The 12,625-nt window shown below is 42.2% G+C and overlaps 1 protein-coding gene across 6 annotated transcripts in view; it reads left to right on the top strand.

Annotated features, from left to right (window-relative positions):
- App (amyloid beta precursor protein) overlaps positions 1–12,625 on the top strand; it is a 204,088-nt gene that overhangs the window by 153,295 nt on the left and 38,168 nt on the right. For all 6 annotated transcript variants that reach the window (XM_051191798.1, XM_051191795.1, XM_051191792.1 and 3 more), the window contains 2 exons: positions 5,860–5,988; positions 6,354–6,453. In XM_051191798.1, coding sequence (XP_051047755.1) covers positions 5,860–5,988; positions 6,354–6,453 — 229 coding nt within the window. The remainder of the gene's footprint in view (positions 1–5,859; positions 5,989–6,353; positions 6,454–12,625) is intronic.

Genomic DNA, 12,625 nt, shown 5'->3' with positions numbered 1-12,625 from the left:
GAAATAGAGGAACAAACTCAGCTGGGACACATCACAAGGATGGTCCTCTCAAGTGGGTCTTTAAACCAGCACACAAGTGTTCTATACAGTTTATATTGTGTGCTTAGCATTTTGTTTTGTTTTGTTTTAAGTCTGGGATATAAAACTTCAAAAAAGCTGGCTTTGTAAAAACAGGGGGAAATTACTTTTTCCTGGTGATGTAAAGTTCAAGCTTTTAGCAACCATTAGGGTGCAACTTAATGCTTCAGGAGAGGGTTTTCTAAGGAAGTTCCTCATGCCCTGGAAGGGTTGGTTAGACTCCCTGTGTGGTGAGTCATTTGCTTTGTACTTGGCGGGATTGTATCCCAGCCTTTCAAACACTCTGCCACGCAGTCACTCCCATCAGGAAATGATTTCAAGCACAGTGTCTGTAAGAGCAAAAAGCCAGATTTCCCGGTCAAGCATGAAGCTGTAGGACATGACAACAGGACTGATCGGTCATGACATGTGCTTCCCGTGTAAGCGAGTGAAGGAAGAGCCATGTGTTTAGACATGAGTGGCACCAAGAAGCCTGTTCACTGTGAGTGATGTTATGTCCTTCATTCCAAGTCCCAGGCATGCCAGATTGAGAAATGATATAAAAGAACAATGGAAAGTGTAATACAGCTGGGAAGTAGGGAACTTTACTATGTTACATTAGACGGGGAAAAGTCATGATTTCCTTCCATTTGTGGACATCAACCTGGTATCAATGGGTTGTAAAGGCTATGACTCTTTTGAAATGGTGGTTTGAGCCTTGTTAACAGAAGCTTGGATATATCTAGACTCTGTTAGGTATTTTCTAAGATGATTGCCCACTTAAAACACCTTCCTCAAGGACTGGGAAATACTGGATAAATGCATCGAGTGGGCTTGGAATTTCAGTGTGGTCTGTGAAGGTTAGGAAGCTGGGTTTCTCATCAGAGAGATACTCACTTTCCAGAATGAGGTACAAAAAATAGTCTACACACTGGAACTACTTCTGAAATTATGCTTGGCTCTGAGTCACTCATCGATTTAATTAACAGCCATTTATTGATTTAATTAACAGGCACTTATTAGCAGCCACATTGTACCAGGAACTACGGCAGGTGGCTGGAATCTGCCATGCCTTTTCTCCTGTTTCAAAATGTGTGTGTCCTTTATACTGAGTGCTTGTCTGTCCCCTTTGCTCTCGTCGTAGATGCCGTCTAATGCATTTCAGTAGTGCTTATCCCTCATGTTTTCAGAAATTCATTTTTTAATGCTGTTTTGAAAGGCAGTGTGATTCCTCCAAGGTGAAGGAAGGGCAAATTGAAAGAGCCACATTAGCTGCAAACAGAGATGATGCCCTTATGGGATAAGGGCTGTCTGAGAAACAGTATTGATGGTAGAGAGGACTGAGTATAATGCGTTCCCACGGGGCAGATCTGTTTTCTTTACTCTTAACTATGAGGTTTAGCTCCCACCTATTAACAGTGTAACCAAATTGCATTGTTAACACATAGTAAGACTGTCTTGACCAAATTAAGAATTACCTGACAAAATATCTATATCGCTAGTTAGAGAAAATTTCAAGATGTTGGTGCTTGACATTGTAAGTAGAAACAAGGAAAACGTTAGACTATTCATTATCAACATATTTATAATGAGGCACTGAATTTTTGCTTGTTCTATGAGAAATTCAATTTTGAATATGAGTAATGTGGTCAGGCTAACATCTATTAACAATAATTACTTTTAAGAGAATTTTCTTCTGTGCTTTATATACAGATACAGTGGATATAACGCAATTTTTTTTCTACCATTCCTGCATGGATGTTTCTTGTTTTTAATTAAAATGTACCAAATTCGTCTTTATCCTGGCATAATCAAATAAAGCTCCCTAGAGAGTGATGATTGCTTGTTATTCTACGATCAATTACAGAGCTCTAGAAATAACTAATGCCAGCCTTGGAGAATTGTGGCTGAAAGTTGCAAAGATGGTGATCCATTTCCTTATTTCATTTCATCTTTTAAAGGAGACACATGAGTCATATGCCAAAGCAGAGCTGTTTCTTCACACACAAATGAAGATATTATAATAATGCGGGGGCGGGGAAAGGTTGCTTGTTTTTCTTCCTTATCTGGACACTGTTGTCTCTGAGGCCCAGATACACACCATTTGAGGTGATTTCTGTCTGCTCGCCAACATAGTCGTTAATCTAACTTTTAAAATGTCTAAATATGATTCTTGCAATTGCAAGGGCAGGGCAACCAAGCAGAACCCTGCAGTTCTTTTATTGGCAGGGTATCCTGAGGTCTACGGAACTATCAGGTGTCCCAGGCTTTGCTCGTAGGGGTCTTCAGGCTCACAGGGTGATGAGGTCGGAGCTCATTCTGGGCCCTCGGGGCTCCTGGTGCACACAGTGACCCTCGCTGTCTGGTGTGCTGCTGTTCTGTGTCAGCTCCAGGGGTTTCCGGGGAAAGTTAGGAATATCTTTCTGAGGCACACAAAGAAATTGCGGTGTAAAGTGAGATAAGCCCTTGAAAACATGGGAACATGTTCGGTCTTTAATTATCAATCTCCATAGACGATAAGGATGAATCCAGAAGGAAAAACCCATGAACATCACAAAAGCCTAACTTGTAACTAATACCTCGAATCACGTCCCAGTAATCTTCTAATGAGATTGACAGAAGACATTCCTATCTTGCTGATCCCTCCTTCCTGCCTCAGACCCTTAGCAAAGTACAGCCTCCTGCCACGAGCGTAGGTCCGTAATGAGATTCAGTAATCTAAATCCGAATCTTCTCAGTTATTATAAAGAACAGTAGTCAGTGTGTTCTAGAAACTCAGAACTGTTATCTCCCCTAGCCATGGTTCCATTTTCCCCTGATTTTGGGTGCTTGCGTCCATCGCTGTCTGAAAATGTTAAATGGGAGATTTCAGGCGTAAGCCGTAAGTTTTAAGTAGCTCTTATTTCACTATACTGTTACTGCTTTAGCTTTGGGGTTTTACTAACTAATTTATAAATCAACCATCATAGGTGTGTACTTGTAGTACCCAACACACAGTCTATGTAGAATCTGTACCCTTCCCTGAGTGTTAAGAACTAGAAACTCAGATGAGAACTCCCAGAACACCGTCTTATACCATTCGGTTAGGTTTTTGTCTGTGTTTGATAGAAATCTAACATGTTAGACTCTAGGTCATGGCCACCTAGTGGCGAGAACACAGGCCTCTGGAGGCAGACAGTTCTTTCCCGAACACTGAGTGGCCAATGTGGACCCGACATCACATCAGCCCGCTTATCCTTCCCCAGGCCTCTTCTGTGAGGTGGAGAGGAAAAGTCACTGTACCCTCAGCTGGGATGAAGATTTGAATGAGGTAGCACGCACATGAAAAGCACGGCTCTCTACCTCGCTGAGGAGGTAGCTCCTTCAGGTAGACTTGCCCCTGACTGAGCGTGTCAAACAGCATCCTCACAGAAAACCAACAGACGCTGAAGTCCTGATGACTGGGGAAAGACTACGCAGCTGGGAGGGGCTGGAGGCAAGAACCAAGCAAGGACACGAGTAACTTGAGTCTCTCTGATGGGCCAGGCATTAAGTTAGTCAACTAGCGAAGCTGGCAGCCCTCAGATTCTCCTCCTCTTCCCTCTCCCTCTCCTTCCGTACCCCCACTCTCTGAAAGGCATTGCCTTCTCAATTGCAAAGATGTAAAAACTGAAGTCTTAATATTGTTTTTTTTTTTTTAATGAATGTTAGATTACTAAATGGCAAGGGCAGTATATGGCATTTATGCTGAAAGTGGACGACAGTAGTGTATAGGTGCCAGCTATAGGAAACGACCTTCCCCTGTTCTCTAAAAGACACGTTAGCTGAACACAGAAGACTGGAGCATCTGGTACAGTCGCTTTTGGGTGACAATTCTTTCAAGACAAAATGCCTTAGAGAATCATTTTTAGGTGGCTAGCCCCTTAGGGTGGTGAATAAAAACACCATGATGACAGTAATCCTTACATTAGAAATTGAAGTGGGTTTTTTTCTTATTATTTTAACTCATAAAAGAAAAGAAAAATGAATTTTCTTCAAAATAATCCTTTCCTAGAAACAGAAATGGGATGTTGAGTTCTTTAAGCCAGTCGTCAGACAGATGCCTCATGGGTAAATGCAATTAATGTGAACTTTCTGTCGCCAACCTCAAAAGCAACTTAACAAGAAACTAGAGTCAAGGTTACATGATACCCTGGCTGTACCGTCCCACAGATAAAAACAGCTCTCGGCATCAGCAACTGTCAGCCTTTAATTTCTGACTTAGTGCATATCTCTGTTCTTTTGAATATATGCTTTAGTTTAGCTTATCAGTTATCTGTCTTCACATTTCTGAAATATGAAAGGACTTCCTGTGGTCCATAAATTCAGCAGCAACGCCATCATACAAATGAGATTTGTTAGTGACATGCTTCTCAGGTTGGCCTTTCTTGGGATTGTGGTGAAACAGCTTTCTTCTAGAATGACTAAGCAGATGAGGGCTGCTTGTCTTGATTGTCTGTGTGTGGTTTGTTGTGTTCTGAAGCACAGGGGCATGGCCTCTGGCAGGCCATGCAGGGACAGAGGACAGGTTCTGGTGCAGGCACATGGAGCCCCTGACGGACAGGAAGCGTGAGACCTGTTCTCAGCCTGTGGCTCTCACATTGAAGAGGAGAATTTAACATAAATAATGGAGTGTACTGGGTGCAGCAACTGAGTTTTACGCAGCACTTCATGGTAGCACAGAAATAGGGCACCAAATTCCACACAGAATCGCCAGGAGAATGTCTCAAAGTTAACAGGAATGGAGGGAAACTGAATATAATAATAAAAAGCATTGTAGTCCACCCTTGTCTGAACCACATATATACAGTCATGCGCACAATGCACTTATCACAGATACTCATACATATATGCATACTTACATACCACATATAATTTCTGTTAATAAACTTTTTCAGTGTGTCCAAGATATACTGTTTAGTAACTGTGTTTGCCCTAAGTCTATTCCTGATGTTTTTTGTTTTGTCTTAATGAAGGGTGTATACCTTGCAAATAATCACCTGAGGTCATAGGAAAGGATAAAGGGTACCCAATAGCTGTAGAACTGCTGGAGACAAAGGAAATTTAAAATCCTTTCCAAAAAAAAAAAAAAAAAAAAGTTTTCATGTAAATTTGGAATAAAATGAAGTAGAATTAAAAAAAAAAAAAAAAAAAAAGCAGAAGCACTTAAGAAGAAACTTAATTGTTGCTGAGAATATTAGCATCTGATGGTTTTAAAAGGACCTTAATTAAATTTCAAAGTAAAATAACTACAACTTAATAATGGTCTTTGTTCAGGGGAAAGATAATGTTCCGTGGAGCTAATCATTTTCCTCACCCTACAGTTGAGTAGTAAATTGCCTATTATTTTCTTATTTTGATTATTGCACCACTGTATGTTACTAATGAAGGGATTATTTGTGCAGCATTATTTCTGGTCTTAGAGCTGTGCACATACGTGGCAGCATAACTGTCACAAACACCCTGTGAATATTTCATCGGGAGAATAAAAGGATTCTACTGACGCCTGGGAAATCCACAGTTTATTCCCCTTCTATATCAGAAAGCACCTATTTCGAAAGAAAGTTCTAATTCTGGACAATGTCAGAAATACCAAAAATGCCAAATACTTTCTAAAAAAGGAAGAATGGTCTGTGCAATTGACTGTTACCAAAGAAGAGGGAGAATTAGCTTCAAGCTGACGTGTGGTTTTTACACGTCATGGAACCCTTGGGCTCCATGCCGGTGGAAGCGGTAATGTTTCAAGCTGGCTTGATGCTCACCTCCTTACGGTTTCCCCCACAGCCTCATCATGTGTTCAACATGCTGAAGAAGTATGTCCGTGCGGAGCAGAAAGACAGACAGCACACCCTTAAGCATTTCGAGCATGTGCGCATGGTGGATCCCAAGAAGGCTGCCCAGATCCGGTCCCAGGTAAGCTCTGAGCGTGGGAACCTTCGGCAGCTTGTCCAGTCCAGAGCTGTTGCTTCTTCAGTTGATGGAAAGATGTTGACCTATCTCTAGAGTACCTGCGGTGGAGGTGTTGTACCTCTGTGGCATGAGTTCATGTTGGAAACTCTAAAAGCTTTCCTTCACCAGGCAGGCTTAGTGGCATACTATTGTACTCCAGGCTTAGCACGTGGAGAATAAGAAGACAGGGACAAAGAAGCATAGAGAATGCCCCTTCAGTCCAGTATTCACCGCGCTGACCAGCTTTATTGGGGCTTGTGGGGAGGTATTTTATTTGTCACTGTCCCCTTAGCAAAGGTTGTTCACCTGGAGTTGTCATCTTCTAACAGGTTATGACACACCTCCGTGTGATCTACGAGCGCATGAACCAGTCCCTGTCCCTGCTCTACAATGTCCCTGCCGTGGCTGAGGAGATTCAGGATGAAGTGGGTAAGTGAGCTGCCCTTCGTCTACATCAAGAGTCAACCATGCCACACGCCTACAGGTTCTCAAGTACGCTTTGTGGGAAGTTACATGTGTGTATGCGTGGTTTAGTGCACATGAGGATGACATCAGGTGACAGAGAGCTTGGATGGCGGCCAGGCAGCCTGTGGTGTTCTCCTGCCTCTGCTCCTTACAGCGCTAGGATTACAGGGTCACGTGCTTTTTACCCAGACGATGAGGATTTAAGCTTGTTCCTTTTGCCTCAGGTTGCCCGTCATAGTGCAGCTTACCTTTGATGTTGCTTCAGATCTTAACTTCCAGCGCCTCTGAGACTGAACACGTAACCTGGTGTACAGAATATCTTGTAGCAATGAACCACTTATTTTTTGAGTCACATGTCAACTGCTATATCCTAATTTATCCCTTCTCATAGGTAGATCCTTACTAGGCTTTACTTACTTCATAATTCCGAACAGTAGAGTATTTTAGTCTACTGTGTGTACTAAGAGCTCACATTTCCCATTCATTTTTCAGCCTGTCAGATCTCTTGCAACTGCACTTTCCAATTATGTTTGGAAGACAGAAATCAGTAATTAGTCTTCCACCTAACAAGCCCAAAACTGGGCACAGTAATGCACACCTGTAATTGTGGCACCAGGGATGCTGAAACAGAATTTCCAAATTCGAGGCCAGCTTGTGCTGCATAGTGAGTTCAAGGCCAGTCTAGGATACACAGTGAAACCTGCCTCAAGAAAGAGATAAGACAAAATAGTGTGTAGAAATGAAGAAAATCCTCCGAGAAGGACAAAAATCCAAAACATGATTCATGATGTTCCTGAATTGAAGCTAAAATTTCTAGGTGTATGAATTAAATGAATACACTTTGGGATTTTCTTAGGCCTCCTGTCATGTGTGACTTGCATTAAGGTAACATTAATAATATCAAACTATAAAGCTATAAGCCTTTGGGAAGGACTAGGAGGGTGACAACCTACAGCACTTCAACCGAATAATCAAAGGTTGACACTTTCTTAAGAGCTTGTTTGGAGGTTCTAGCAGGGGAGCGCAGCTACTCGTATACCCTTGACCGAAGACCGGTCCTCCTCATTCGGGGAAGGCAGTCCTCTTCGACTGAGCACGCAACTTCAGGAAGGACGCATGTGGAGCAGTGAGGGAAGGAGGGGACAGCCGCCTAGCCAGCCAGATCAGCCGAATCAACCCTGGTGATCAATGGGGTGACAAATGTCGCACCCAGATCGTCCTCACATCCAGCGGTTTACACTCTCTAATTTCTAATTTGTTCTTATTAGAACCTTTGATTTGGCCATACACTATACATTAGCCACAGTTGAGTCTGATAGATGGTGACTCACATCCCTAAGTGTTGCCGAATGCCCAAGAACGGGCATTTAAAATCTCAGTGACAGAGAGAGAGAGATTTCACTGCTACTTAATTATAATTTTGCTACTATTATGAAGTTTAATGTACGTATCTGGTATGCAGGCTATCTGATATGCAACCCTGAAATGGGCCGTGACCCACAGGTTGAGAACAACTTCTAGAGTCTAGAGCATGTGCACACAACAGAACTTTCTGGGACCTTCTAAAACCACACATCTGACCTTGTCCTCCTCCCATGGTCTCCTTGAGCTCCCGGCTGGATATCTGAGCCTTCATCTCACACTGGACCCTCTCACCCAAATTCTCCCTCTTCTGGATGGTCATAGTGACACATGGCCTTCTTTGCTTCAAAAGTCACATCCCTCGGGATCCAGATGAAGCCTGTAAACCCTTACTGATTAGCACAAGAGAGGGAAGCAGGAAGCAAGGGTGTTCATAAACTAATTTATGTCTGCCTGTGATATCAGTGGTCTAGGTATTTTATGGAAGTTCACCCTTGAAATAGTGGACCATCACATACAGAAGCAGCAGGAGGTTTAGGGAAGGATCCAGGGCTCAGGGTCATCCTCCACCCCTTCACAGAGACGGCCCTCAGGCATTAGGCTTGTCCTCTGGCAGCAAGGCTTCCTTGTATTTTCCACAATGACAGCCTATGAGCTAATATCAGCTGAGAAGAATTCTGTGGCAGTACCCCCAGCTCGAGAGGGCACTTGAGATAGTGAAGAAATAAAAATAGAACTGACGCCAGGGTCTGCCTGACCCCACACCTGTGCTCTGTCTGCCTGCCACGGCTCTTTCTCGCATTGTGCTTTCTTCTACTTAACCTTAGTGCCTACATGCTGGGTTTGAAGCGGGGAGGCCATAATCTAGTTTGCTTGTTTCTCTCTCACCAAAGCCAGATCCTGTGAGCTCTGCTGCCGTCCATGGTCTTTGACTCGGGATCTAGCAGAGAGCCTGGTGTGCTTTGTAGATTTCCATTCCTGTAGCTGTAAGAATGAGACAAATCCTCAAGCTTCAAGGTGGATGCCCCTTAAATTATGAGATGGTTTCTTCATGATCCCAAAACCTCCACACTAAGCTCCTTCTATGGCCCTGCAAAAGACTGGCACAGAATCACTCCCTGTCTTCTGGCACAGTGTTCTCTACAGCTGTCGTGATTGATCAAGCAAGCAGAATAGTGTCTTTGGCAGTGGGAGCAAAGTAGTGAGTAAACCAGAGCTCCCAGAACCACTCTCAACATTGTACAAGGTGGTTCTACATGGCAGCCTTGACACTGCCCCGTGTGCTCATCTCCACATGTGACAGACTGCCACAATGGTTTGTTAATCATGGGTCTCATTGACTCTCTGAAGAAATTTCCAAACTGCTGCTAGCTCTTCTATACAAGGCTGGCCTTTAGCTAACTTGTAGTTTTTAATTCAGCTCAAATTGTTATTCACAAGTTCCAAAGCACACATACTATTGAGTATTTTTCTTTAAAATATGTTTTGCATACCAATTATGGAGCTTTCTTGTTAGGAAAGATGTAAGACATGTTTATAGAGGTGAACCATTCCCTGATTTTTTCTGGATATTGTTAGAAATTAGTTTTGTTTTGTGTTTTTTTTTTTAATATTCTGTGATGATGGAGTTATTATTTAACAGAATATGGCTGTTCAGAGTTCACGTCTGTGTAAATCATCATCATTTAACCTTCAAAGGGACAGAATCCCTTTGCCCTCCCACTGCCCCCCAGGGTAAGCACTCTTGAGCTCAACCTTGACTTGCCAACTTGCCAATTTTAACCAATTCGATGTCTTTGTCCCTTATCATTTCCTCTAAGTTCCTGCTAAATTGGTTCTGTTCCACTCTTTGTGTTGGTGTTGAGGGATTTTTCTTTTCTTTTTTTTTTTTTTTTTTTTTTTTCCCCTCAAGGTTCTTTAGATTGCAGCTACCTCAAGGCCATAAAACCATAATAACATTCAATTCAAAGATGTCTGTTTCACACAATGCTGTAATGACCAATTTATAAGTTAGGCAGAAGGAAGGCAGCTCTAATTGTTTTGTAGCTGCTTTTTTTTTTTTTCTTTTAGCATTCAAAATTAATAAAAAATGTGACCGGAAAGATCTGTGCTGAGCAAATCCATGGTTAATGGGATTGGTATTGAGTGATGTGGTAAGGAAACAAGAAATCCACTTTAATAAAAGAATGCTTATTTTTGTTACAACTTTGTCTTTTATTACAATTTTGCTGTGGCCTCTTGATAAAAATGTCCAGCCTCCAGGGGGGAAAAAATGCAGTATGTTTATCTCAAAGTCTCAGCAATAGTACATCTATTGTCTCTGGCGAATAAGCCTGTTGATGTGGGGGACTGGTTAACAAATCCAAACTGAGCTTAAAAGAGGAATACTTACCGCTCCTCTTTTTAGTCAAAGTAGAATAGTTAGCACTGTTTGAGAATTATTAACAATTCTATGAGTAATTGTCAGTCAGGAAAAAGCATTATGGAGAGGCTGATCCTGGAGGAGGATTCAGGGTGTGGTGTTCAAGACCAACTTGGGCTACCTAGCTAGATAGAATGTGTTGGGGGCAGGGGACTGCTGAGGGACAGACAGAACAAAGAAAACTGTTAGTAAAGAAGAAAGCACTATTAACTTACTCCATTCTTAATTGATTTTTCTTTAAAAATGAGTGCCACATGCATGCAGACTTTACAGCTGATTCGGGCGTTTGGAGACAACATGGGTTCATATCATAGACAGATATGAGGACCTTCCTCTGTTGGCTTTATTATAGTCTCAAGGTCAATCTGTAGCTCCCCAGCAACATCAACTGAATGTCTGATTTGTTTTTAGCTACCTTTGTCTAAATGGGTATCTATAACGCCCTCTAAGAAAGACAGTTATTTTCCCAAAGTGCAACCACTAACTCCGTGCATGAAAATGTCTGCTCTAGTGTAGAAATCTACACACAGCAAAGTAGCCTTTGAATGGAAAGGGACCTTAATCAGATGGTACCCCAGGTCTGTGACAGGGTTAGATCTGTGCTGAAATGTTCTGGACAGAAAGGTCAGGGGATCCAGTTCCCATCTGGTCTTTGCAAAGAGGTTATGAGGCTTTTAGCAGATGAATTCACCCAAACTGGCAAGCGCTGTTCCTTATATACGTTTATGGGTTTGTCAGATGGCGTAAGGTTTTCTGACTAAAGAAGACCTGTGGACGTCATTGATCAGGCCGTGTGAATGTAAATGTGTCAAACATTCCTTCTGGTACTGTTTCCACGAGGTTGTTTCCAGTCTGCATTAGCAACACTCAGAAAGTACACTGTCCAGGAACGAACGCTAAAAGGCTTAGAGTTTTGATCTGTATGCCCTTATTTTTAACAAACACCGTCTCCGCCGTCTATCCAGAAAGACAAATTGTGGACACTGACATCCAGCACAGGCGTATTGACACTGCCAGTCATCAGCTGACGTAGACGTCACCCACATTGTAGTGACCCACAGCCGATCGTGTTGTTCAGGCAAATAGTGATATCTTTTCAAATCCTTGGCTCATTTTAATTGGCTTCTTTCCTTTTTTTTGTATTGTTGACTTAGTGACTCCTTTGTATATTCTGGACACTATCTTAACCAGATACACAATTTGCAAATGTTTTGCCCATTGTGGAGCTTTCCAGTGCTTTTGTGTGTGTGTGTGTGTGTGTGTGTGTGTGTGTGTGTGTGTGTGTGTGTGTGTGTAAAACTTTCTTTGCAATATGCTTTTGGACATGCAAGGTTTCTGGTGTTTTTTTGGGTTTTTTTGGGGGGGGGCTGGGTTTTTTGGTGGGTTGTTGTTTAATTATAGACAAAGTTTAGTTGATTAGTTCTTTGTTTCTTCACTGTTGCTTTGGTAACATATAGAAGAAGCCATTGACCAACCCCGAGGTCACAATTTACACCTGTGTTTCCCTTAAGAGTTGTATATTATTAATTAACCACTTGGGTGCATTTTGTATGGGATACTAGCTAGTTAAGGGTCTTAGTTCACCTTTTTCACATGATAACCCAGCATCCCTGCACTGTGTATTGGGAAAAAAAAAAGATTCTTCCCAACTAAAAGGCCACTGTACCGTATGCAAATTCTGTTGACCTTAGATTTCCTTACCCTCGATTACCTGCCTATGTTTACTGTTCATCCACATGACTTTTATTACAGTAAGTTTGTGATTAAGTTTTGAAATTGGCAGGTATGAGTTCTCTACTTTTGTTTTTGGTTTGTTTGTTTTGTTTTGTTTTTGTTTTTTGGAAGATTACTTTGGTTATTCTGGGTGCTTTTTAGTTTCCACTTGAGTTTTTGTCTTTCTCTGAACCCTGCTTAAGATGCATGGATTTAAGGAGTATAACTTTCCTTGTTATTATGACAAAATAACTTAAAGGCTCGGAGTTTAAGGGTGTCTCGCGTGATGGCTGGGAAGTCACGGGGCCAGTGGGAACACAAGGCAGCTGATCTCAGGGCCAAGCCCAGGCCCAGCTGGGAACCAGTAAGACCAGTGCTCAGCTTATGTGGCCCTTTCCATTCAGCCAGGACCCTAGCCTCTGAGATAGTGCTGCCCACATTTAAGGAGGGCTTTCTCACCTCAGTCAACTCACAGACTAGCTCAGAAGTTTTCCTCTTGGGTCATTCTAGATCCTATCAAGTTGGCAATCAATATTATTCATAACTAGATTATAATGCATGTACACATAGATCAATTTGCAGTGTGTTGCCGTTGTCTTCCCCCATTTTTAGCATGCGTGAGTGCGTGTGGACACATAG

This window comes from Phodopus roborovskii, unplaced genomic scaffold, assembly GCF_943737965.1.
Source record: "Phodopus roborovskii unplaced genomic scaffold, PHOROB, whole genome shotgun sequence".
Classification (NCBI taxonomy): Eukaryota; Metazoa; Chordata; class Mammalia; order Rodentia; family Cricetidae; genus Phodopus; species Phodopus roborovskii.
This window is presented reverse-complemented; position numbering and strand designations above follow the sequence as displayed.